At 41.6% G+C, this 26330-nt stretch overlaps 2 protein-coding genes across 4 annotated transcripts in view; one reads left to right on the plus strand and one right to left on the minus strand.

The window, feature by feature from the left end:
- plxnc1 (plexin C1) overlaps positions 1 to 15270 on the plus strand; it is a 343692-nt gene extending 328422 nt beyond the window's left edge. The window contains exons 28-34 of the mRNA XM_072241163.1: positions 63 to 103; positions 186 to 287; positions 7587 to 7750; positions 9560 to 9707; positions 13549 to 13689; positions 13778 to 13852; positions 14057 to 15270. Of these exons, the coding sequence (XP_072097264.1) occupies positions 63 to 103; positions 186 to 287; positions 7587 to 7750; positions 9560 to 9707; positions 13549 to 13689; positions 13778 to 13852; positions 14057 to 14158 (773 nt within the window). The 3' untranslated portion in view covers positions 14159 to 15270. The remainder of the gene's footprint in view (positions 1 to 62; positions 104 to 185; positions 288 to 7586; positions 7751 to 9559; positions 9708 to 13548; positions 13690 to 13777; positions 13853 to 14056) is intronic.
- A 6487-nt stretch (positions 15271 to 21757) lies between these two features.
- cep83 (centrosomal protein 83) overlaps positions 21758 to 26330 on the minus strand; it is a 56585-nt gene continuing 52012 nt past the window's right edge. For all 3 annotated transcript variants that reach the window (XM_072241016.1, XM_072241017.1, XM_072241019.1), the window contains one exon: positions 21758 to 23646. In XM_072241016.1, the coding sequence (XP_072097117.1) occupies positions 23545 to 23646 (102 nt within the window). In that variant the 3' untranslated portion in view covers positions 21758 to 23544. The remainder of the gene's footprint in view (positions 23647 to 26330) is intronic.

Raw genomic sequence — 26330 nt, forward strand, 5'->3', positions numbered from 1 at the left:
ATTCAAAATTAAACCTTTACATCTAAAATACTAACTGATTATCCTAAACCATCCTCTTCCAGATACTCTGGGTGATGAGTCTGCAGACAATCTTTGTCATTTGGTATGTATTTTGTACATTAGTTCAATTCTACTCACTATTTCCAGCGATTTGTTCTATTTGTGACTGTGCTCTACTTTTTTAGATCTCACCACAGTCAGTACTTGTAGAATCTCCTGTACCAGAACAAGGCAAACAGAAGGTCAAGGTCAAAGAGATGTATCTAACAAAGCTGCTGTCCTCCAAGGTACCATACTATTGCTATTTCTTCACTGTATATTTATTTAATAAATACTTGTGCAGAAAAACACGAGACCAGGCTGAATAACAGTTTGCACAGTCTATATGAGCTGAGGGGAATGTTTCTGTGCTGTAGTGCTCTGTGACTCTTCACCTTAAAGTCCATTAAGGATCCATTGTAACTTCAGTGCTCCCAAGTGACACCCCATCACTCATTATGAACAGCAGCCATGCCACATGGGATTACTGCTAACAGGAAACATTTTTCTGCTCCAGAGTGCCAGAAACCAGTCTCTAATGGATTAACATGAGTGTCCAAAGTAACAGAATAGCAATAAAGCTTTGAAAGATGTCAAGACAAGATTAGCTTTATTTCTCACATGTACATCAAAACATACGGTGAAATGTGTTGTATGCGTCAATCAATTCAACAAGGTTTTCTTCTGAAGAGCCATGTTTCTGGAGCCAACATAACATGTCAATAACTCACTAACCCTAACCCGTACGCCTTTGGAATGTGGGGGGAAACCGAAGCACCCGGAGGAAACCTACACGGTCACGGGGAGAATGTACAAACTCCTTACAGGCTGCGGCAGGAACCAAAGGAAATGTAAAGTGATGCTCTGACTACTGTGATACCATGCTGACTCTGTGCTCCAGTGAGAGGAGAGAGTTGGAGACTCCACAATCCTCAATATCAGCTGCATTTAGTCAGACGGGTCCAATAGTACGAGAACTATCAGAGTAAATGTCTTCTCTTAAAAAGTCAGGGTTCTTGTGTCTTCAGTAGACAGATGTACAGATGCTTACTTCTGACCCATTACCCATGTACTGCCTTCCTGAATGCAGCCCACCAGTGCCAAGTTTCTCTTCCTCCCATCTCTCAATTATATCTTCCTCTTGTAATGCACTATACTTTTTTGCTCCATTTCCTCGATGGGCTAAATAGCCTAATTCTGCTCCTGTGTCTTATGGTCTTTATTTCTTCCTCCTTGTCCTTTATTTCTTCTGGCTACTTTTGGTAGTGTTACGTCCCCCGTAACTGGGTTGCCAAACCAGCAGAAATGGAATGCTCGTTGGAGTCTGGATTACTAGGAACTAATAAAGTTTTATTAAAAAAATAAGTAATACAGTACACTAATCGTTAAGGATATAAATGTAACAGGTTAGCAATGATAATACACACATACACACAGAACTAGGGTAATAGGAATCAACCAAGCTCTATCACAGTCTAGGGGTAAAATGATCAGTCTTAAGTGAAGCAGAGTTCAGTTCAGTTTAGTGCAGTTCACAGTAATCGCTGTTGTCGTACCATTGGAGAGAGAGAGAGATGCAATTTGGTTTCTGGCAGACCTTTTGGATGTCTTCGCAGTTGGTTTCGGGCAGACTCTTTGATGTCTTCTATCTCGCTGTGGTCACCGACTGTGACCCCTCCGTTCCGGATACGATCGTTCTTCCACAGTGAACCTGGCACCCAGGCAAGGGCGGACACACACCCCAGGTTCCCACCGATTGTACCGTTACACCCTGTGAGCCTCTGGTCGGTTCCCGCAAACCGGACCTCCAAACTCCTAGCAACTTGTGGGGGCACACTGCTCTTTCCAGGGTCTTGTGGTGTCCCGTGCCTTAGCAAACCTGCTCCTTTTATCCCCCTGCTGGGGTATCACTTGTCCATCAAACTTCAAACAGTTCAGGTTCAAAGCAACCGGTCTGTCAATAGCTGAATTGTGTTTCTTTCCCGTTAATCCCTCTCTTCTCTCTTATTAGCATTTTGAATGTTTCTCCATTCTCTTTCTTCTCTCTCTTATTAGCAACATCAGTCCAGTACCTCTGCTGGGTGTCACACATGACACCCCCACCCTTAAAAGGATTTTTACCAGGGTAAAAATTATGGGTATGAATGCACATTATTAGATACACACTAATATACAGGTAGTCATCAGCTATTCGGCTAATACAGAGAACTTTAAGTTTTAACACCTTGACAGACAGTCAGCAATCACGTTGTCCGTTCCTTTTATATGTTTTATTCTAATATCAAATTCCTGTAAGACCAGGCTCCAACTTAGTAAGCGTTTGTTTTTATCCATCATAGTGGCCAAAAACACTAATGGATTGTGATCAGTGTAAATTATCAGTGGTTTCTGTGCCGGACAAATATAAACCTCAAAATGTTGTAATGCTAGTATGATTGCCAGTAATTCCTTCTCCACAGTGGAATAATTTCTCTGATGGACATTAAACTTCTTGGAAAAATAAGCCACTGGGTGTTCAATTTCCTCTTTGTCTGTCTGTAACAGCACCGCCCCGGCTGCTTCGTCGCTAGTATCTGTTGCTAGGGAGAAGGGTTTTGAAAAGTCAGGCACATTCAATACAGGGTGGTGACAAAGGCTTGTTGACAAAGGTCGTTCCACACAAACTTCGCATTCTTTGGCAAGAGCTTAGTAAGAGGGAGGGTAACATCTGCAAAGCTTTTGCAAAACTTCTGATAATACCCCACCATCCCCAAGAACCTTCTCAGGGCTTTCTTGTCCATTGGGATGGGAACTTCAGAGATAGCCCGCACCTTAGCCTGCATCGGGTCCAGCTGCCCCTGTCCTACCACAAATCCCAGATAAGTGACCTCAGCGTGGCCGAACTCACTTTTTGCGAGGTTCACTGTCAGGTTGGCCTCAGACAGCCATTTAAACAGTTCCTCTACTGCCACACTGTGCTCCTCCCACGTGTCACTCCAGACCACTAAATCATCAATATACGCTTCTGCGTTCTTTAACCTTTTATCACTGAATTAATCATCCTATAGGGGTGTTGCTTAATAGGCTGACCTGATGTGACAACAACATCATGTACCATCCCTTTGCATCGCCTCGGAACATCCAGACATACGTCTGCATGCCGGTTAATTAGCTTTATCAGCGGCTCGCTCTGTTCGGGGGTTAAGTGAGAGACCTTATCAGCAAAGTTAGCCAAGACGATAGAGTTCTCCAATCTAGTCGGCACCATACCTATCTTTTGAAGATGGGTTTTCCCCTTATCATTTGGCACCCCAGCCTCATTAATTTTCGTGATAACACCAACTAGATCTGCTTTCTGATCGTGGTAAGCGTTTAACATATTAATGGGCTCTAACTGTGTCGGCTCACGTCTACAATACTCAAAAATATCCTTCCTCATGTTCGGCCAGTAAGACTCTTTCATAATTCTATCGACTGTTTTCCTCACCCCAAAATGTCCACCGAGGGGTATCTTGTGGGCCAGGTTAAAAATCTCGTCCCTATAAATTTTTGGCATTACCACCTGGTGTACCACCCCTGACTCCTCATCTGCGGGCACGGTACTTGGTCTCCACTTTCTCATCAGTACTCCCTCCTTCACATAATAGCCCACTGGCTCCTTTTTTATTTCTGCTTCGGAGAGAGCTGTCTCTGTCAAAACCATCAGCTCCTCGTCTTGTTCCTGTGCTTGTATAAATTCCTTTCTTGCTAATGATAAATCTGCCTCAACTCCCTCACTTCCTTCCGCTCCACTATGCTCCTTCTTCTTACTTTCTAACCCCTCCTGGTACAAGGCTGGTAAAAACGTCTCAGCTAAATCTACATTCGCTTCGGCAGCCTTTCTGGACATGCGCTGAGTTACTGCGCAAACGGGATAAACCTGTGAGTCCATGGGCGGGTCCTCAGTCCTGGCAGGCTTGCTTGTCAGCTTTACTGCTGGGTACACATCTCCACCTGCAAGGTCATTACCGAGTAAGACCTCCACGTCTTCCATCGGTAATTTGGGCCTCACCCCTATCGTGACCGGTCCGGAGACCAAGTTGCTTTTTAGGTGTATCTGGTGCAAAGGTACTGCTTCAGTCCCTTTCCCAATGCCTTTTATCACACTGACCTCCCCAGTCTCAGTCTCTGAACTGAAGTCTAACACCCTCCTTAAGATCAATGACTGACAAGCCCCAGTGTCTCTCCAGATCCGTACTGGAACTGGGTTTGACCCCTCCTTCACCAACACCAATCCGGCTGAAATAAACTTCTCGCGCCCTTCCTGAACTCTATCAGACCTCTTCTCCCCTAGCGGCTCAATACAGCCAGTCAGAGTCGTCGTTTTTCCTTTCCCTGTCTCCTCCTTTGGGGCAAAACACCTGGACGCAATGTGACTGGCTTTCCCACAATTATAGCATACGACCCCAGGAGACTTCCTACCAAACTGCTTCCTGTCTTCCTTATCCTTCTCACTAGTCCCCGGCTTACTTTCTGGCTTTTCCGGCAGATTTTCTCCGCCCTCTCAACTACCCTTCTGGTAGCTCTTACTCAGGGTAAACTTTGCTTTGTGTGTTAATGTGTACTCATCCGCTAACTTAGCAGCTGCGGCTAAGGTTTCTGCCTCTTTCTCATCTAGATAGGGCCTCATTCCTTCAGGGACACAACCTTTAAATTGCTCAATCAGTATTAGCTGTAGCAGTCTGTCATAATTTCCAGTGACTGCTTTTGAGGCGCACCAACGCTCACAATACATCTGCATCTCATGGGCAAACTCTAAATACGTGTGGTCCCACTGATTCCTCACATTCCGGAACCTTTGCCAGTATGCCTCCTGGACCAACTCATAAATCCTGAGGATGGCTTCCTTCACCACCTGATACCTCTGGGCATCTTCTGCGGACAATGCCGAGTAAGCTTGGTGAGCCTTCCCCTTAAGTACGCTCTGAAGCAAAGCAACCTACTTATCCCTCGGCCAGTCCTGACTTGCAGCGACTTTTTCAAAATGTAGAAAGTACCGATCAACATCGGCCTCCTCAAATGGGGGAACCAACCTAACCACCTGGGTCGCCCTTGGTTCGGCATTTGGCCCCTCCCTAGTGACATCCTTAACTTCTCAAGCTCAAACTCCCTTTCCTTCTCTCTCTCTTCCCGTTCTAACTGCTTCTCTTCTCGTTCTAGCTGCTTTACTCGGAACTCATGCTTGAGTCTTAATTTTTCCATCTGCAGCTGCAGCGCCTCTCCACCAGGTTTGCTCATAGACACCACCTCCAGCTCCCCGTGGGGAAACACACCTTTAGATACATAATGCTCAACGATAGCTCTGTGAATCTCCGCTCTCCTCATTGTCGGCTTCCCCTTAAAAAGATTCAACCGTTTTGCAACAGTCGCCAATTCTGATTTCCTGGCATCCTCTAATGCCTCCAAGGTTGGTGCCTTTAGAAATTCCTCAATCAACATTTCTGCTGTTTGCCCTTTTTTTCCTTTCGGGAATTTTAACCCAATCAATTTACCCAGTCTCAAATTTGGCATTCAAAATCCCGGACGAGATCCCCACCTAAGTTACGTACCCTGTAACTGGGTTGCCAAATCAGCAGAAGTGGAACGCTCGTTGGAGTCTGGATTACTAGGAACTAATAAAGTTTTATTAAAGAAATAAGTAATACAATACATTAATCGTAGGGATATAAGTGTAATAGGTTAGCAATGATAATACACACATATACACAGAACTGGGGTAATAGGAATCAACCAAGCTCTATCGCAGTCTAGGGATAAAATGATCAGTCTTAAGTGAAGCAGATCAGTTTAGTGCAGTTCGCAGTAATCGCTGTTGTCGTACCATTGGAGAGAGAGAGAGATGCAATTTGGTTTCAGGCAGACCTTTTGGATGTCTTCACAGTTGGTTTCGGGCAGACCCTTTGATGTCTTCTATCTCGCTGTGGTCACCGACTGTGACCCCCTCCGTTCCAGATACGGTCGTTCTTCCGCGGTGAACCCGGCACCCAGGCAAGGGCAGACACACACCCCAGGTTCCCACTGATCGTACCTTTACACCCCGTGAGCCTCTGGTCGGTTCCCACGAACCGGACCTCCAAACTCCCACCACTTGTGGGGGCACACTGCTCTTTCCAGGGTCTCGTGGTGTCCCGTGCCTTAGCAAACCTGCTCCTTTTATCCTCCTGCTGGGGTATCACCTGTCCATCAAACTTCAAACAGTTCAGGTTCAAAGCAACCGGTCTGTCAATAGCTGAATTGTGTTTCTTTCCCGTTAATCCCTCCCTTCTCTCTTATTAGCATTTTGAATGTTTCTCCATTGTCTTTCTTATCTCTCTCATTAGCATCATCCATCCGGTACCTCTGCTGGGTGTCACACATGACAGTAGAGTGGAAGGATCCATGGTCATCTTTGTGGGCTAGAAAGGTTGGTCAGGAAGGAGGGGATGTGTGAATAGTTCTCTGAGACACAGCATACTTATTTCATTAGCACTATAAACTATAATTTAGTTGTGCTGTAGAACTCAACTTGACATATGTAGAAGAAACATGGCTCAACGGCATTGGTCTGATACATTTCTTCTCGCATTTGTTCTGGTCTACAGAAGGTGTCATTCCTGGGGGACAGGACATTAGCCCTCTCCTGCCAGCCTTTTTTAAATGTTAGCCCCCACAAGTCTCTGGTATACCACCTTACTCCCTCGCCCAATCCAGAACAAAACCTCTTTCCATGTTTAGACTGATCATATCATCAAACTGTCTACCTCCACACCTGCGTGCTCTCCTCCACTTGTTTTGCTGCTGCCTGGCTGCCATAAGATAGGTTTGAGCAACAAACCTACATGGATGAAATACAAGAAAAAGTACATATTTTAGAAGAACTACTTTAAAACATCCACACCCTCAGTTTGCATATTTCAGACAGTATTTTTTGAGCTTATTTTTGGGGACCTGTACATTTACAGCAAGGCCAAGCCCAAAGGAGAAGGCAGTGATAAGGCAACGTATTGTTCACTGTAGTACTGGTAAAGGTACTGGAGACTGAGTTTGTATGGTAATGAAAGGCTGGTGATATATTTCTAAGTCAGGATGGTGCTCAACTTGATAATGTTCTCATATGCCTGCTGCCCTTGTCCTTCTTGTTGGAAGAAGGATAGGATTTGGGGGGCACTGCAGGAGTGGCCTGGTTGGAGAACTGCAGTGCATTTTGTAGATGACACAGTTTGATGAGGGAATAAATGTTTAGGGGCTGGATGGTCTGCTAATTAAGTCAGTCGCTTAGTCCTGGAGAATGTCAATTTCCTTGAAAAATATTGGCACTGCATTCATCTAGACAAGCTGAGATAATAGTAAGTTCATCCTTCCTTTGGCTATTCTCATTGCACATCTTCAGTCAGACCTTCAAATTCTGGTGATACCATTCATCCAGTCAGCTACCTGCAATCAGGCAAGGTCCCTCCCCATAAACGGTTCGATAATGTTCTCAATTGGAAGTGCTAACATACCAGCTTTTTTCCATCTTCCACTCATACTACTGATTTCTTCTGTTTCAGGTTGCACTTCAGCCTTATGTTGAGAACTTATTTAGAAGCATCTGGAGCATACAAAATTCCAAAGCACCTATTGCCATTCGGCACGTCTTTGATATATTGCAGGCGCAAGCTTACAATAAGAAGATAACTGATCCTGATGTGTTGCATATCTGGAAGACGAATAGGTATTGAAGCTTGAACTGATGCATCCATTTACTGAGAGTTATTGAAGTTTTCTTTGTGTCTTTTGAGTGTTCAGGAAGTAGCAAATGCATCCTGGAAATCAACAATGGACGATTTCACCTTCATGAAGAGGCGGAGATCTGAAGGACAAAGCCCCTCCTCCTTCCCTTTCTCCCATGAAGAAGGAATCTCACCATCAGATTCCTTCTTCTTCAGCCCTTTGCCTCTTCCAGCTATCACCTCCCAGCATCTCATTTCATTCTTCTTTCCCACCCACACACCTTCTCCCTCTCCTGATTTCACTTATCACCTGTCAGCTTGTACTCCTTCCGGTCTTCCACACCTACTTACTCTGGCTTCTTCCCCATTCTTTTCCAGTCTTGATGAAGGGTCTCAGCCTAAAACGTTGACTCTATTCCTCTCTACAGATGCTGCCTGACCTGCTGAGTTCCTCCAGCATTTTGTGTGTGTTCCTCTGGATTTCCAGCATCTGCAGAACATCTTGTGTTTAGTATATAATTTATAGGATTGGAAAGAGTATGTAGCCTCACCTAATGTTCAGGAGATAGAGGAAGGTCTGTACCAGCTAATTCACTCTGCAGTCTTCCTGCGCCTTACACCAACATCAACAGAGATGCTGCAAAAAAAACCAATGACGAGGCTCCAAAGGACTTCACAAAGGCAAGCAGTGCCTTCCGGACAACCCGTTGACTCCTGACTTAAAGGAGCCGCAGTATCTACTGCATATGGATTGCCCTGAGGTGACAAAACTCTTGCCTACTTTATTAGGAAGAACCAGGACTGATGAGAATGATCAGGAGATTGAGTAGATAATTAACAACAGACACAAGGCATTGGAAGCCTTACATTTCTCAAAAAGAAACTACTCTACAGCCACCTGAAAGCAGAGATCTTGCTGAAGATCTGTGGACATTTAGAATAGATAGTGGGTGGAAAAAGATGGACTCCGCGACTGACTGAGAGGCATGACATGCATGGGTTCTTCATAGTGTCTAGGCCATCTACAATCCGAGCAACACACACAATATGCTGGAGGAACTCAGCAGGCCAGGTAGCATCTATGGAAAAGAGTAAACAGTCAAAGTTTTGTGCTGACCCTTCATCAGGACTGGGAAAAAAAAGATGAGAAGTCAGAGCAAGAAGATGAGGGAGGGGAGGAAGAAGTACAAGGTGGTAGGTGAAACTGGGAGAGTGGGAGAGGTGAAGTAAAGAGCAGGGAAGTTGATTGGTGAAAGAGATAAAGGGCTAGAGAAGGGGGAATCTGATAGCACAGGGTGGAAGACCATGGAATAAAAGGAAGGGGGAGGAGCACCAGAGGGATGTGATGAGCAGATAAGCTGAGAGAGGGAAATGGGAATGGGGGAAATGGTGAAGGGGGGCCAATTACTGGAAGTTCGAGAAATTAATGTTTATTCCATCAGGTTGGAGGCTACCCAGAAAGGTTGCTCCTGCAACCTGAGTACGGCCACATTGTGGCAGTAGACGAGGCCATGGACTGACATGTTGGAATGGGAATGGGAAGTAGAATTGAAATGAGTGGCCACTGGGAGATCCCGTTTGTTGCTGGCAGGCTTGGCGAAGCGGTTTCCCAATCTCCTTCGAGTCTCAGCGACAATCTAAATAACCAAGGCACTCATTGTTAATATGAATCCCTTCAGTGATCTTCAACAGTGTTGGAGTCTTGTCTGATAATGGTACAATACTATCTAATGCCGTTCTATGGACCTCGTTTATTACATAATCCTTAAATTGACATGGCTACGTTTTAACAATGTCTTCTTTTTTTCCAGTCTTCCGCTCCGCTTTTGGATAAATATTATTAAAAACCCCCAGTTCGTGTTCGATATTGAGAAGACCCCACATTTGGATAGCTGCCTCTCTGTCATTGCACAGGCTTTCATGGATTCATTTTCCTTATCATCACAACATCTTGGGAAGGTAATTATGTAAGAGCTGATATGAAACGAGGTATAAATTGGGTACCTGTGGAATACTTACTGATTGAGGCCCACCCTAGTATACAGCTGGTCAGTTAAATCACCCAGTTGTCGTGGAGCTCATCTCATACATCTAACCAGCTGTATACAGATCCATCACCTACACTTGGTACATTATAAAAATGTACCATAAACTGAATCATGCAGACTAAGCCTGCCCTTCATATATATCACACCTTTAATTTTCCCATTATACCTTCTAAAAGTTATATACCCAGTCATTTGATACATCCCATTAATGTTTGTGCCCATTGAACTCTGTCACAGGAACATACTTCATCTGCTTTCCTTGATCGAAGTGCCCTTTACATACTTAACTTGCTTCTTATACTCACCTTCCTGCCCATTGATTATACACTCCAACATCATACACCCTACCTTCTACCTTCACATTCTGTTTGGCAAGCTCTTACTGTCTTGCAACCTACTGTAGTCACAAGAGGTTTTGTAGATGCAGGAAATCCAGAGCAACTCATAGAAAGTGCTGTTCTCCTCTTCTTCTCACCTGCCCATCACTTCCCCTCCCCTTTCTGCCATGGTCCACTCTCCTCTCCTATCAGATTCCTTCTTCTTCAGCCTTTTACCCCTTCCACCCATCACCTCCCAGCTTCTCACTTCATCCCTCCTCTCTCACCCACCCACCTTCTCCCTCTTCTGGCTTCACCTATCACCTTTCAGCTTGTACTCTTTCTTCTCTTCCCACATTTTGGCATCTTACCCCCTTCCTTTGCAGTCCTTCAGAAGAGGCTTGGCCCAAAATGTTATCTCTTTATTCCCCTCCAAAGATGCTGCCTTCAGCCAGCGGTGGTGTCGTGGCATCAGCACCGGACTTCCAGGCACATGGTCCTGGGTTTGAATCTGGCCACCTCCTTGCATACGTTCCATCGGTGCTGGATTGAGCATTGAGCCTCATAAAACACAAACAAAATGCTAAAGAAACAGCAAAAAATTCTGCCTGATGTGCCACAAGGCACGAGAAAAGAAACAACAAAGATGCTGCCTGACCTACTGAATCCTCGGGCATTTTGTGTGATAATGTACCATAGACCTTCAATGCGGGGCTCTCAATTTGCCCACTTTTCTAATTGTGGGTGTTGCTTTTACTTGTTCAGAAGAAATAATTAAGGTCAGGGTCAAGTTAGATGACCGAGTGGTAAATGACTAACCGAATTATAATTGCTCCCTGCCTTAACACCAGGTTAAAATTAAAATCAGAATTGATGATTTTGTTACATATATTGTGGCAATGTTAACTTGTGTTCCCATCACTGCTTGCTTCTGAAAATTGAGCACAGATTTAGAAATACAGAACTATGAAAATTTTAAATTAACATTAAAGCCCATTAAGAGTACTTTTCAATGACTGTCTGATAACATACATAAAGTAGGGCAGCATAGTAATGTACAGGTTAGTGAAAAGCTATTACAGCGCCAATGACCGAGGTTCAATTCTGCCACTCTCTGTGAAGAGTTCGTATGTTCTCACCATGACCACGTGGGTTTCCTCTGGGTGCTCCGCTTTCTTTCCACATCCCAAGGACACACGGATGGGGTTAGTGAGTTGTGGGCATGCTACGATGCTGCTGGAAGCGGGGTGACATTTGCGAGCTGCTCAGCACAGTCCTCGCTGACTGGACGTAAATGACGCATTTCACGGTACGTTTTGATATTTCAATGTGACAAATAAAGTTAATCTTTGGTCTTTATCTTTTCTTTACATAAGTAGTTTAACATCATCAGAGGCTGATAGGTAATGTGTCCTTGTTGGGACTCAACACCCCTCTCTGTAACCAGATCTTGGCCTTCTTGATGGAAAACCCCCACGCTCCATCACACTGAGCACTGGTGTACTCCAGGGTTGTGTGCTCAGCGCACTGCTGACTCATGACTGCACTGCCAGGTCCAGCTCAAACTGATGATACTACAGTGGCTGGCCTCATCAGCAACAATGATGAGTCAGCATACAGAGAGCAAGTAGAAAGGCTTGTCAAATGGTGCGTAAACGTGGGCAAAAGAGTTGATTATGACTGATCACTTTCCATTGCACATCAATGGCTCTGCTATGGAGAGACTGAAGAGCACAAAGTTCCTTGTTGTGCGCATAACAGACAATCTTAACTTGGACCCACAACTCCTGCTCACTAGTCAAGAAGACAGAGCAGCACCTAAACTTTCTGAGGAGACTGAGGCATGCAAGAATCCACGCCCACATTCCAACAACTTTCTACAGGAGCACCATCGAGAGTGTCCTGTCTGATTGCATCATTACATGGTACTGAAGCTGCAGGGCGTTGGACTTGCAAGTTCCTACAGAGTACTGTGAAAACTGCCAAGATATCCTTGCCCCAACCCCATTAGTGACATTTATCGGGAGCTTTGCTGATGAAGGGCCCAACGCATTGTTGAAGATCCCTACCACTCATCCCACAATCTCTTTGACCCACTATCATCAAGAAGGAGGTACAGGAGCATCAGGACTAGGACTGTCAGACTGGGTAACAGCTTCTTCCCTCAGGCTGTGAGACTAATGAATACCCTGCTACCACAGGACCGTCACTAGGATAGCTGTTTACTGTTTACCTGTGCTGCGCTTTACTACATGCATTTAAATTATATTTAATTCTATTTATAGTATAATATTTTGGTTTATGTGCTGTGTGTGATATATGTTGTGTGGGTGCACCATCGGATGACAATAAACTTGAACTAGTTCTAAAAGTAGATATGAAGGAGATGCATTTACTTCACTAACAAGTTTGAGATGGCAGGGACGGGAGAGAGCCCTTTACTTAAGGCTGTCCCCCTGACCAGTCAGATCTTGGGCTGGTCAGTTTCATTTACAGAGTGTTTAACTGACAAGATTTGCAAGATCTGTCCTTTTCTGCATATTGGATGTTTGTCGGTCTCCGTTACATGGCTTTTCATGGATCCTATTACATTTCTTTATTTTCCTGTGGGTGACTGCTACAAAATTAATCTCAAGATTAATTTTACAATAAATCTTGAGATTTATCATCTCAAGATATCGCAAAGTATGTATGGTTAACATACCTTGATAATAAATTTATTTTGAACTTTGGATATATTGCCCTCTCAGGATTAGCTCAGTGAAAGTACTGTTGTTTGAATGAGAAGATTATGGTTTCACACCCCGTTCTGGATCCCTGAGCAGCCTGTCCAAGATGGAAGAAATACTGCATCGCTGCAGTTGCCACTTTCTATACGAGATGTTAAACCAAGATCTTGTTTGCTGTTGGATTGGTTTAAAGAAGTCCATAGGCACAGTTTTAAAAAGGAACAGAGCTATTTCACAGACTTCCTGTCTAATATTTACCTTTCAATCGCCGTCAGCAAAAACAGATTTAACTTTTCAGGTATTCCAAAACAAAAACTGCACTGCTAAAATTATTGATTTGTTTGTACTAAATCAAACTACTGAATGATCCTTTTTACTTTTCAATGTCACGTTGTACCTTTCATTCTCAATGTCACATTCATTTGTGTCAATGTGCAAATTAACCAACAGTCTGCAGGTTTGATTAATTGTTGCATTAGTTGCCCTAATGTTCCTCCCTATGATCACTGAGTATTTCCAACATTCAAATATTCTGCTTTTATCTGAAGTATTTATTTAGTCATCAGAATAATACTGTTATCTCACTGTGAGCTCATTGGCTGTTGTACTTACCTACATTGTAGCAGCTACCACACTTCTGTAAAATTTCATTGGTGTAATCTGATACTATAAAAGGCAAATAGAAATGCATGGTACTTCTTTTCAGCATTCTCCAACAAATAAAGTGCTTTATGCCAGAGATGTTCCACGCTACAAGGAGGAAGTGAGAAACTATTACCGGCAAATTGCTGATCTGGGTTCCGTGAGCAAGGAGGAGATGGAGAACTTTCTCATGGAGGAATCCCAGGTACTAAGTTTTAAGCCAAAAATTCCTGAGCCAGTTCATTTCATCTCCAGATGGTAATATCTTTAACAATGTGATAATTTCCTTTCAGAAACATCAGAATGAATTTAAAGAAAAGGATGCTATGATCGAACTAGGGAAATACATCCAAAAATATTCTGCTCAGGTAATGGACTTTGTATTGACACAATGGTTGAACACAACATTATTTAACAGGCCAGATAATCCAAGAACTCTTTGACACTTGTTCTCTTAGTGTTGCTAACCCCCTCCAAACTCAGAGCAAAGGCAGTGAATGAAGTTGTGGAGAGGCATGGGAGTGAGCCGGGTGACACTGACTGCCCTTACTGACCTCTGCTTATGTTTCCAGCTGGAGAGCAGAACGGAGAGTGAGAGTCTGCAGGTCATGAGGGAAGCCATTTCAGAGATCCGCGAGTACCTACACCACAAGTCCAGCTGTACGTGGGAATGAGCTGCCTCCATGGCATGGATCTGCGGCCTTTGACCCCGGGCCACATCAATGGATGGGCTTCCAGTGCCCACTCCACTCCTGTGGTTTGGTGCCCACAGAGACCTTCAGCCCAGGCTGGTCACCAGATGCCGCTGCACCTGGGCAGAACTCTGCAGCCGATCTACCAGTGAATGGGAGGTTCCCGCTCTGACCCTTTGAAGGTTTATACTGTTCGACATTCTTACTACCGTCACTTTTTGTGATGTATAATTTGTTTAAGTCTACAAGTCAACTGGATACTTTCATCTCAAATAAAAATCAGGAAAAAAACTGCAGGTATTGTAAATCTAAAATCAAGAAAGAAGATATTGGAAATACTCAGCAGGTCAAGCAGTATCTGTAGGAAGAAAAACTGGTAATGTTTGGCACACCAAGTCAATTGAAAAGGTTTTAATTTACTCAGCGGGTCAAGCTGCTTGAACTACTGAGTTATTCCAGCTCTCTGTCTCTGTTCTGGATTCCAACATCTGTAGCCTTTTGTTAATTTACTTTATTGTGGGAAATCTGTTACTTTTAAGAATTAAGCTAATGTGCATTTTGCACAATTGTTAATTACGAAAAATAAATTTTAAAAAATTATGTTTACATAGCACACACAAAAAAAGCTGAAGGAACTCAGCAGGTCAGGCAGGATCAGGACTGATGAAGGGTCTCAGCCCAAAGACTCGACTCTTCACTTCTCTCCAGAGAAACAGGTTGACCTATTGAGTTCTTCCAGCATTTTTGTGTATTGCTTCATTCCAGCATCAGTAGAATCTCTTGTCTCTATATTACATAGCTATTAACACTGTATTCCAAAACAAAAACTGCACTGCTAAAATTATTCATTGTGTTTGCACTAAATCAAACTACTAACTGAATCGTTCTACTTTTCAATGTAATTTTGTACCTTTCATTCTCAATGTTACATATTAATTTGTGTCAATGTGCAAATTACTTAACACACTGCAGGTTTGAATTTTGTTGTACTTAGTTGGCATCTTACTTCCCAGTAAATGAAGTCTGGGATTTTCCATATTTTACCAGAATAAATGCAAGAAATCACTTATAAAGTGACTTTTTGTGAAACGTTTACAGTAATTTACAGTAAACATTGTTTTACTTCTTGTGTGGTTACTTTAGAAAGAAAACATTTATTAATTTTACAGCATGAATAAGTAACACTGACCTAAGAGCCATGGGTCTCTGCAACAGATTTTCATCAGCCCTGGTTCAAGTTCTACTTTGGGTTTGAGTAAATAACTTTGGGTGGATTCCCCATGCAGTGAGGAAGATAATATAGAGTGAGAGAGAGAGATACTGTTTGTCCATACTGATCACCAAGCTGCCACTTACATGAATCCCACATTAATTCCATTTTTACTCCTGTTATATTCAAGGATGATGTGAAAGAATAGGATCTATCAAGTGTGACAGTGGGAAAGTGTGTATGAAACCAGAGGAAATAGCAGAGGTACTTAATGAATACTTTGCTTCAGTATTCACTATGGAAAAGGATCTTGGTGATTGTAGTGCTGACTTGCAGCAGACAGAAAAGCTTGAGCATGTAGATATTAAGAAAGAGGATGTGCTGGAGCTTATGGAAAGCATCAAGTCGCCAGGACCGGTTGAGATGTACCCCAGGCTACTGTGGGAGGCGAGGGAGGAGATTGCTGAGCCTCTGGCGATGATCTTTGAATCATCAATGGGGACGGGAGAGGTTCCGGTGGATTGGAGGGTTGCAGATGTTGTTCCTTTATTCAAGAAAGGGAGTAGAGATAGCCCAGGAAATTATAGGCCAGTGAGTCTTATTTCAGTGGTTGATAAGTTGATGGAGAAGATCCTGAGAGGCAAGATTTATGAACATTTGGAGAGGCAAAATATGATTAGGAATAGTCAGCATGGCTTTGGCAAAGCCAGGTCATGCCTTACGAACCTGACTGAATTTTTTGAGGATATGACTAAACACATTGATGAAGGTAGAGCCGTAGATGTAGTGTATATGGATTTCAGCAAGGCATTTGACAAGGTACCCTATACAAGGCTTATTGAGAAAGTAAGGAGGCATGAGATCCAAGGGGACATTGCTTTGTGGATCCAGAACTGGCTTGCCCACAGAAGGCAAAGAGTGGTTGTAGACGGGTCATATTCTGCATGGAGGTCGGTGACCACTGGTGTGCCTCAGGGATCTGTTCTAGGACCCTTACTCTTAGTGATTTTTATAAATGACCTGGATGAGGAAGTGGAGGGATGGGTTAGTAAGTTTGCTGATGACACAAATGTTGGAGGTGTTGTGGATAGTGTGGAGGGCTGTCAGAGGTTACAGCAGGACATTGATAGGATGCAAAACTGGGCTGAGAAGTGGCAAATGGAGTTCAACCCAGATAAGTGTGAAATGTTTCATTTTGGTAGGTCAAATATGATGGCAGAATATAGTATTAATGGCAAGACTCTTGGCAGCATGGAAGATCAGAGGGATCTTGGGGTCCGAGTCCATAGGATGCTCAAAGCAGCTGCGCAGGTTAAGAAGGCATACGGTGAATTGGCCTTCATTAATCGTGGAATTTAACTTAGGAGCCGAGAGGTAATGTTGCAGCTATATTGGACCCTGGTCAGACCCCACTTGGAGTACTGCGCTCAGTTCTGGTCACCTCACTACAGGAAGGATGTAGAAGCCATGGAAAGGGTGCAGAGGAGATTTACAAGGATGTTGTCTGGATTGGGGAGCATGCCTTATGAAAACAGGTTGGGTGAACTTGGCCTTTTCTCTTTGGAGCAACGGAGGATGAGAGGTGACCTGATAGAGGTGTATAAGATGATGAGAGGCATTAATCAGAGGCTTTTTCCCAGGGCTGAAATGATTGCCACAAGAGGACACAGGTTTAAGGTGCTGGGGAGCAGGTACAGAGGAGATGTCATGGGTAAGTTTTTTTTACTCAGAAGTGGTGAGTGCATGGAATGGGCTGCCGGCAACGGTAGTGGAGGCGGATATGATAGAGTCTTCTAAGAGACTTTTGGATAGGTACATGGAGCTTAGAAAAATAGAGGGCTAAGGGTAAGCCTAATAATTTCTAAGGTAGGGACATGTTCGGCACAACTTTGTGGGCTGAAGGGCCTGTTTTGTGCTGTAGGTTTTCTATGTTTCTACATTCTCTCTATCACCACATCCTACCACTGACCTACACTCGAATGGCAATATTAAACAAGGAGCCCCTTCCTTTCTTTTTCAGGCTGCTTTTGGACTTTTTTTGGTTAGCTAGCAAGGAATAATCCTCTTGCTATGGTATATTTGGATTTTCAAAAGGCTTTCAGTAAGGTATCACACTGAAGTTACTAAAATTAAGGTTGATTGTATTGGGGAACAACTAACAGGTTGGAAGACAGTGAACATTGGGATACCACAAAGATTGATGCTGCAGCCCCATTTGTTCCACAACAATTTATTTGCATGAGGGAATCATGCAAGGTGTTGATGCAAAGCTAAGTGTTTGAGTAAGCTGATAGGAGAATGCAGAGAGGCTTTAGAGGGATATAGATAGTGTAAGTGAATGGGCAAGAATACATCAGATGGAATATAAAGTTAGAACATTTGGTGGAGCATTCATTTGAAATAGGGACAAATGAGTTGGTGTTTAGAAGAGGTCTTTGAAGGGCAAACAGCTAGAAAGGTAAAGAGTATTATGATCATTTTTGTAAGAGGATTTCATTAGAAGAATAAAGAATTCTTACTGAAATCGTACAGGGCCCTGTTAAGGCTACAACTGAAAGGTTGTGCATATGTCTGGTCTTACTACCCAAAGAAGAATCAGAGGGCCTCTGTCGGTCAGGTTTGACCATAGATGCTGTGCCTTAGCTGTATATGCAAGTCAGGGCAGTACAATATGGAGAGCAAGCTGTTACTCATGCAGCAGGCTTCCTCTCTCCACACGGCAAAGGTTGAGCAGCGTGATTACTGAGAGCAGCTTTGTTGAGTGAGTAGACAGGGCCTGCGCTATGTAAGAATTTAAATGATTGGTGATCTCAAAGAGATATACAAAATTCTTATGGAGTCTCACAGGGTAGATGCAGGGATGAAGTTTCCCCTTGCTGGTGTCTTCAACAAGGGATCAAAACAAAGGTCATCCTTGTGATACTGAAATGAGAAATTCTGCAGAAAAGAGTGAATCTTTGACATTCTCAATCTCAGAATACAGTGGAGATTCAGTTGTTGAGTATATAAAAATAGGATGGGATGGATTTTTGGAAAAGGAAATTTAGGAATATGGGATTACCACAGGAAGGTGGTGTTGAGTTAAAAGGTCAGCATGAGCTGCTTAAAAGGCAGAAAGGGCATGAATGTCAGCACATCCCACTCCTCCTTCAGTTTCATGGAGGCAAAGAGTAATATCGCTCGGAAACAGATCACGTTGACTGTCATTTATACTCATCCTGCACTATCCCCATTTATTCTCCCCACTTCCCATCAACTCTTCCCAGAGATTTTGCCAGTCACCTATAGACTGGGGGGAACCTACAAGAGCAATTAACCTACAAACCCATGTCTTTCTGATGTGGAAAGAAACCAGAGGAAACCCACTTAGTCAAAGGGAAGAGCATACAAACTCGATATAGTCAGCACCCAAGGTCAGGATTAGACTAGGGTCACTGATAGCTGCTCCATTGTTATATTCACTCTTCTATGTACACTGTCCTAAACAAAGAAACATTGTTTGAGACAGAAACAAACTACTTTAGATAGTTTGCACACATTGCTGCTGTGATCATTGTATAATGTATTAACCCACAATTAGATCCGCAGCCCTACTCACGACTCTGAATCTTCAAAATCTTGTAACATGAAATAAAACAGCAGTTAATATCGAAAGCAGCTAATTATCTCTAAAGATAAAAATAAAATCTAAATAACAAATTTAACTAAGGTATATACACCCAGTGGCCACTTTATTAGGTACAGCTGCTTGTTAATGCAAATATCTAATCAGCCAATCATTTGGCAGCAACTCAATGCATAAAAGCATGGAGATGTGGTCAAGAGGTTCGGTTGTTGTTCAGACCAAACATCAGAATTGGGAAGAAGTGTGATCTAAGTGACTTTGGCCATGGAATAATTGTTGGTACCAGATGGGGTGGTTTGAGAGTCTCAGAAACTGCTGATCTCCTGGGATTTTTATGCCCAACATTCTCTGGAGTTTACAGAGAATAATGCAAAAAACAAAGAAACATCCAGCGAGTGGCAGTTCTATGGGCGAAAATGCCTTGTTAATGAGAGGTCAGAGGTCAGAGGAGAAAGGCCTAACTGGTTCAAGCCGACAGGAAGGCAACAGTAACTCAAGTAACCTCGTGTTACAACAGTAGAATGCAAAAGAGCACCTCTGAAAACACAACACGTCATACGTGTTGATCGGCTACAGCAGCAGATGATCACAAACATACACTCAATGGCCAATTTGTAGATACAGGAAGTACCTAATAAAGTGACCACCGAGTGTACAGTTGCAAGAAAGTTTATGAATCTTTTGCAATTGCCTGGTTTCTGCATTAATTACTCATAAAATGTGATTTGATCTTCATCTAAGTCACAATTAATAGACAAACACAACCTGCCTACACTAATAATACATAAACAATTGTACTTTTCATGCCTTTATTGAACACATTATTTGATCATTCACAGTCCAGGCTGGAAACAGTATGTCGACCTTCGTATTTTAATAATTAATAGAACCTCCTTTAGCAGCAATAACCTTTCCTGTAGCTGCTGATCAGACTTACAAAACGGCAAGGAAGAATTTTAGACCATTCCTTTATAACAAAACTGTTTCATCAATATTTCTGTAAGATTCCTTGGATAAACAGTCCTCTTCAGGTTATGCCACAGAGTCCAATTGGGTTAGGGTCTGCACTCTGACTTGGCCATTCCAAAACAGAAATGTTCTTCTTTTTAAACCATTCTGTTGTTGATTTACTTTTGTGTTTCAGATCACTGTCTTGTTGCATCATCCAACTTCTATTAAGCTTCTGGAGATGGACCACTACCCTAACATTCTGTAAAATGTTTTGATATAATTTTGAGTTCATTGTTTCCTCAATGATTGCAAGTGTCCAGGCCCTGAGGCAGTAAAGCAGCCCCAAACCATGATGCTCTTTCCACCACACTTCAGAGGTGGGATGAGGTTTTTTTGTTAGTGCATAGTGCCCTTTTTTCCTCCAAACATAGCAGTGTGCATTTCCACCAAGTTCAACTTTTGTCTCATCTGTCCACAGAATATTGCCCCAGAAGCATCGTGGAACATATAGGTGGTCTTTTGCTAACTTGAGATTGGCAGCAATTTTTTTTTTTGGAGTGCAGGGGTTTCCTCTGTGGTATCCATCCATGAACACCATTCCTGTTCAGTGTTTTTTTTAAACATAGTGGACACAAGTTCCAGACATTTCTGCATGTATTTTGCTGTCACCCTTGGGTTCTTATTCATCTCCTTCAGCACTGCACATTGTGCTCTTGGTGTGATCTTTGCAGGATGCCCACTCTTAGGGGAAGTAGCAACAATACTGAATTTCCTCCATTTGTAGACAATTTCTCTACTGTGGACTGAAGAACACTCAGGTCTTTAGAAATGCTTTTGGAGCCTTTTTCAGCTTCATGAATCTCTACAATTCTTCTAAGGTCCTCTGAAAAGTTGTTTTCATCAAGACATGGTACTCTTCAGAAGAGCAGGCCGTGTCAGTAATCTGACTTTGTGTCTTTTTTTTAAAATAGGACAGGGCACCTGTACAACTCACACCTCCAATCTCATCTCATTGATTGGAACACCTGACTCCAAATAGCTTTTGTAGAAGGCATTATACCCCAGAGGTATACATACTTTTTTGAACCTGGAGTGTGATTGTTTAAATGGCGTACTCAGTACAATTGTTTGAGTGTTACTAGCTTAGGCAGATTGTGTTTGACTATTATTGTGACTTGGATGAAAATCCGACCACATTTTGAGTAATTAATGCAGAAAGCCAGTTAATTGCAAAGGGTTCACAAAATTTTTCTTTCAATTGTATAGCTATTGGGCAAAATGTAGGCCTTTTGTTGTGCATGCTGATTGAAGACACCCAGTTAGAGTAAAACAGGGAAATATTTTGTCTTGCAAGCAAAAGACTTAGCGACTAAACTAAAAATTATTCAAACTTATTAGTCAGTTATGCTGCCACCAAGTCTATCAACAGCTGTTTTATCATTAAATGGAGATAAAATTCTAAGAGTTTAAAGGTGAGCAACACACACAAAATGCAGAGGAACTGGAGGACATTTTGGGCTGAAACATTGTATTTTTTTCCATAGATGCTGCCTGGCCTGCTGAGTTCATCCAGTATTTTGTGTGTGTTGCTCGGATTTCCAGCATCTGCAGATTTTCTCTTGTTTAAGACTTTAAAGGTGATTTCTTTGCAACGTTCATTCATACACTTTCTTGCAATGTCCAAACAGCTTCAGTTAGAAAGTGGCTTAGTGAAATTTGTAACTGGATATGATCACCATTTAGAAGGCATATTCACACATTTACACAGAATGAATAAGCAAAATGTTTATTTGATATGTATCAATAAAAACTTTAAAAAACATTGTATTTTTAACCACATTAAAAAGAAATCATATAAAAACCATCAGCTCATAAGTAATCACTTAATGACCAAAGAAAAATCATTTCAAAAATGTCAAATAGCTTAATGGAGTTTATTATAAATTAGCCATGCTTTGACAGATATGTAACAATTAACTATAAAAATAAACAGTTGATAACTCAAATATTTGTTGACTCGACTGATCTTAGCAAGGGCTTTCTATAATATGGACCAATACAAACTGAATGCATCACAGACCTGTGTGTGTGCTTCAAATCAACTTAATGCCATTAGCAGCAGGAAACTCAATTCGACCGCTATGAAAAAATTAAAGCACAAGAACATTCCAATGCTTAAACCTATATAACTCAAAATAAAATGTTACGTCCTTTTAAATAAACTCTATAAATTTTTAAACTTATAAAATAAATTAAATAAAGATGTTGGATTTATGTTGTAGGCTTACTGATGTTGGCACAGTTTTCTGCTCTTGCATCGTTTCTGTTGACATTTCATTGTGAAAGGGTGTGAAAGCACAACTTCTGAAACATGGTTTCATTTTCCCTGCAGCTCACATAAATAAGCCTGGGTGATTAACATCCGTTACTCTAGTTCAACCTTATTTTGTCCTCTTAACTCCTCCAGTTATTTTAGAGTTGAAAACCTCTCTGTTACAATCCCCTGTTAGATAAACTGTCCATAACATATTTTTTAAAGGGAACAAAATCCAGGAACTAAGCTGACCATAACTTTAAAGAGGAAGCAGACTGACATTTTATGTTAGGCATTCTGTCAGCCTTGATCAAGGCAGTAATAAACCATAGCAAAGGAAGTTTATGAACAGAAGGCTATCTGTCCTTCCCCAGTCCATTTCACTCTTCAGTCAAACATTGGTGGATCTTTTCTTTAACTCTATACATTTTGTTATCAATGACCTTTCTGTGAAGCACTTCTAAAAGTTAGTGATTGGCATTGGGTGATGATACTTTTACCATGAAAAAATAGCCAGGCCAATAACAGATTATTTAAGGACATATTTCCTACTGGAAACATCCAAAAACAGTTCATTAATTGATAAAGTCAGATTATTCTTGCACTCAAGTATCTGGATATAGGTGCCGGAACTTGGAGGAAAGTTGTGTCACCATTCTCAGAACCGAATGACACATGTGGATTAAGGAACCAAAACCAGAGGAACACCCAGTTGTCCATAAGATCATATGGCACAAGAGCAGAATTAGGCCACTCAGCCCATCGAGTCTGCTCTGCCATTCCATCATGGCTGATCCCACTCAATCCCATACAGCTGCCTCCTCACCATATCCTTTGATGCCCTGACTGAACTTTCATGCAACAAATTAAAACATTCCAAAGCATATACCATGAGACTCCAAGGTCAACATTTGACCTTTCAATTTTTTGAATGTATAAATGCAGAGATCGCCCGAAGACAGCAAAATGGTTTTCTCATGAAATCATTCTAAGTCCTGCGTATGGAATGGAAAATGTCTATTGATTTGAAAGGTATTAGTTGAATAACAAATTACCCTGTCCACACTATCAAATCACAATTCTTCTCAAGGCACAATAAATTACATGTAAAGGCTTGAGATAATGTATTGTGTCATGTGAACCAGTGTTACATAGACTTCTCAATACATATAATATTTAAATCACAGTTGTACAATAAATAGCACCAAATAACTGTTATTTGTCTTTTATGACTCAAATGCCTCATTCAAAAACCTGTAAACATCAGGTCAATCAAGAGCTCCAAGTTCATGCAACTGCTGCTTTTGATTGGTCTCGAGTTCTTCCAGCCGCTTGCGAATCAAACTCAGCTCCTTCTGATGCTGCTCCTCCTTGATATTGAAGAAAAGCCACAACATTTTTAAAGAGTAGTCAATGTTTAAAAACAGCAGTTGATATTTTCCAAAGATTGTTTTTTCAGGCTTTTAAAAAAATATGTACTATATAATAATCTAAATGATAATCTCATTAAAAAAAACTCCAGTACTGAAAAATTACTCTTTCATTCATATTTCTACCTCAAAGCAATCAAAATACCAGATTACCTTGACAACCAAGGACCTTTCTGGAATGTCTAATTTACTAATAACCATCTTAATGTTTACGAGTGGGTTCAACAGACCCTGGTTCACAAGGGGCACAGAGAGGGTTGGTGCAAAGTTAAGTGATTTTTAGAATACATCTCACGATGTTCTGAACACACCACCAGTGATATAACCTGGGGTCATTGGGGGTTTCAGGTCTTTTAACAACTGACATCCTCACCCAGGTACACTGACTTAAAGATCATCTGCTATTCAAGGACTTAAACTCTATTACAGTGTTATTTCATATCATTTTACATTATCTGAAACTGTTTTACAGCCAATGATGAATTTTCTGAAGTCTTAACACCATTATAATGTTGAAAATTAATTTTAGGTCAAATGGTAATTTCACATTTTTGTTAAGTTATTAAAATAATTTATTTAAATTATTAAGAAACAATACGAGGAGGAGAGTGTGCAGTGGGAATACTACAATCACACTGAACAACCACAAAGGATAAACAGAGTACTTTTGGTGGAACTGGCAAAATTAGTGAGACTGAAATCCAATAAATGCCCAGGACGTGAAGCTTGCATCTCAGGATTTTGAAAGAAGTAGAGACAGAGACACTGGTTGTATAGGTTATCATCATCCAAAGAGCTATATAATCTAAAATGGTTCCTGGAGACTGGAAGGTAGCAAACATTATTCCACCGTGTAAGAAAGGAGGGAAAAATAAAACAGGCAACTACAGAGGGATAAGGAAGCCTGACATCAATAATTGTGAAAGAAATAGTCTCTACTGTGAAGTAAACGGTAACATGACACTTAGGAAGTAACAGGAGTGGGAAGAGTTAATGTGGATTTACAAAAGAAAATCATGTTTAAGGTCAGAGGTTTTTTTGAAGTTGTGGGTAAGTGGAACCAGTGGAAATGGACATCAATAAGGTCTTCATTGACGTGTTGACGAGGAGATTGTTAAACAAAATTAAAGACAATGCGATGGGGGTCATTCACGAGCATGGACAGAAAACAATAGGAATGAATCGGTAACATGGTAAGGTAGGGAGGGAGAGAGGGAAGATGTGAGTAATGGAATGTGCCAAGGAGTCATGATGATGGTCCAGCTGTTTGCAATCTGTATCACTTGTAAATAATCCAAAACATGCTGAGATGCAAAGCTGGGTGGCACTGTGGCTTGTGACGGGATGTAAGCAGCTTCAAGGAGTATAAACTGTCTAAGGGAATAAACTGAGCACGTGGCAGGTGGAATACACTGACGAAAAATAGAGAAGTGAAGCACTAGAAGATGTTGGTGTTTCAGTGGGACATGGGTGCGTCTGTACACAAACACACAGCGTATATGCAGGTACTAAATTACAAATTACTTATGGAGCTCGATAAGTTACATGCAAGAATAGTATTTCTCCAGTGGGATGTAGGGGTCAGTCTCGATAAAATGGCTTAGCCATTCAGTACCGAGATGAAGACAAACACCTTCATCCAGAGAGAAACTTTGGAATTCTGGAGAGAGGATCAATAGTGTTAGATTTTTGGATACAAATTAGAAGAATTGAGAGATATGGGCTTTGAATAGGAAAGTGACTAACTTAAACAATAAGCTATGATTTTACTGTATGACAAAGAAGGTGTAAGGAGCTGAATACTCCACCTTCTGCTTAATGCCCTTTAGTTCCAGTTGCTACTAAAGGAACATTTGCATTTATAGTGCACGATTCACAAATAAAGACTCTTCACAACTGAGGAATAACACCTACAGTGAATTGTGACTATTGCTGCACTTACCTACTATTGAATGGTGGAGCAAAGAACTAAATAACAGATATGACTTGTAGTCTAATTCCATTAAGAACTCCAAATGCTACCTTCGTATCCTTTGTAAAAATTAATCTCAGACTTAAATTTCACAACTGAACAAACATTACAGAACACTTGAATATTTTTAAACTTCTATACTTAAGAGTTTTTCTGCAATTTCATGAAAGAAAGCTGGCTTTAATTCTTGGAATACCTCTCTTAGTCACAGTAAGACAGCTTCTCTTCTTCCTTCCTCGCAACATCTTGGAAACATTGATTTAATCATCACTTAATCATCTAAATTTCAAAAATTCAATTCTGCTTTTTGTAGATTCTCCTATGATTTAAGTTAAAGTCCACATATTTCTGGTAAATTGACATTTTACTCATTCCAAACCTAGTGTATCCTTCCTAAGCTGGTCAGTGTTTCATGTCTAATTCTAACATTTTAGTGTTCCAGATATAATGCCCACCATTCCATTTATCTTTTTAATTATTCTCAGAACAGTCCACCATATTTTAACAATATGGTTGAACAATAAACTTGAGCTCTTAAGTTTCCTTGAACCTTCAATATTTCTAGCTTTACATGATTTCTGAAGTATTCTATTCCCTTTAGATCCATATTGAAAGAGCACATATTTGCCAATATTATCCACATATCTTTGGT

Source organism: Mobula birostris, chromosome 23 (assembly GCF_030028105.1).
Source record: "Mobula birostris isolate sMobBir1 chromosome 23, sMobBir1.hap1, whole genome shotgun sequence".
Taxonomy (NCBI): domain Eukaryota; kingdom Metazoa; phylum Chordata; class Chondrichthyes; order Myliobatiformes; family Myliobatidae; genus Mobula; species Mobula birostris.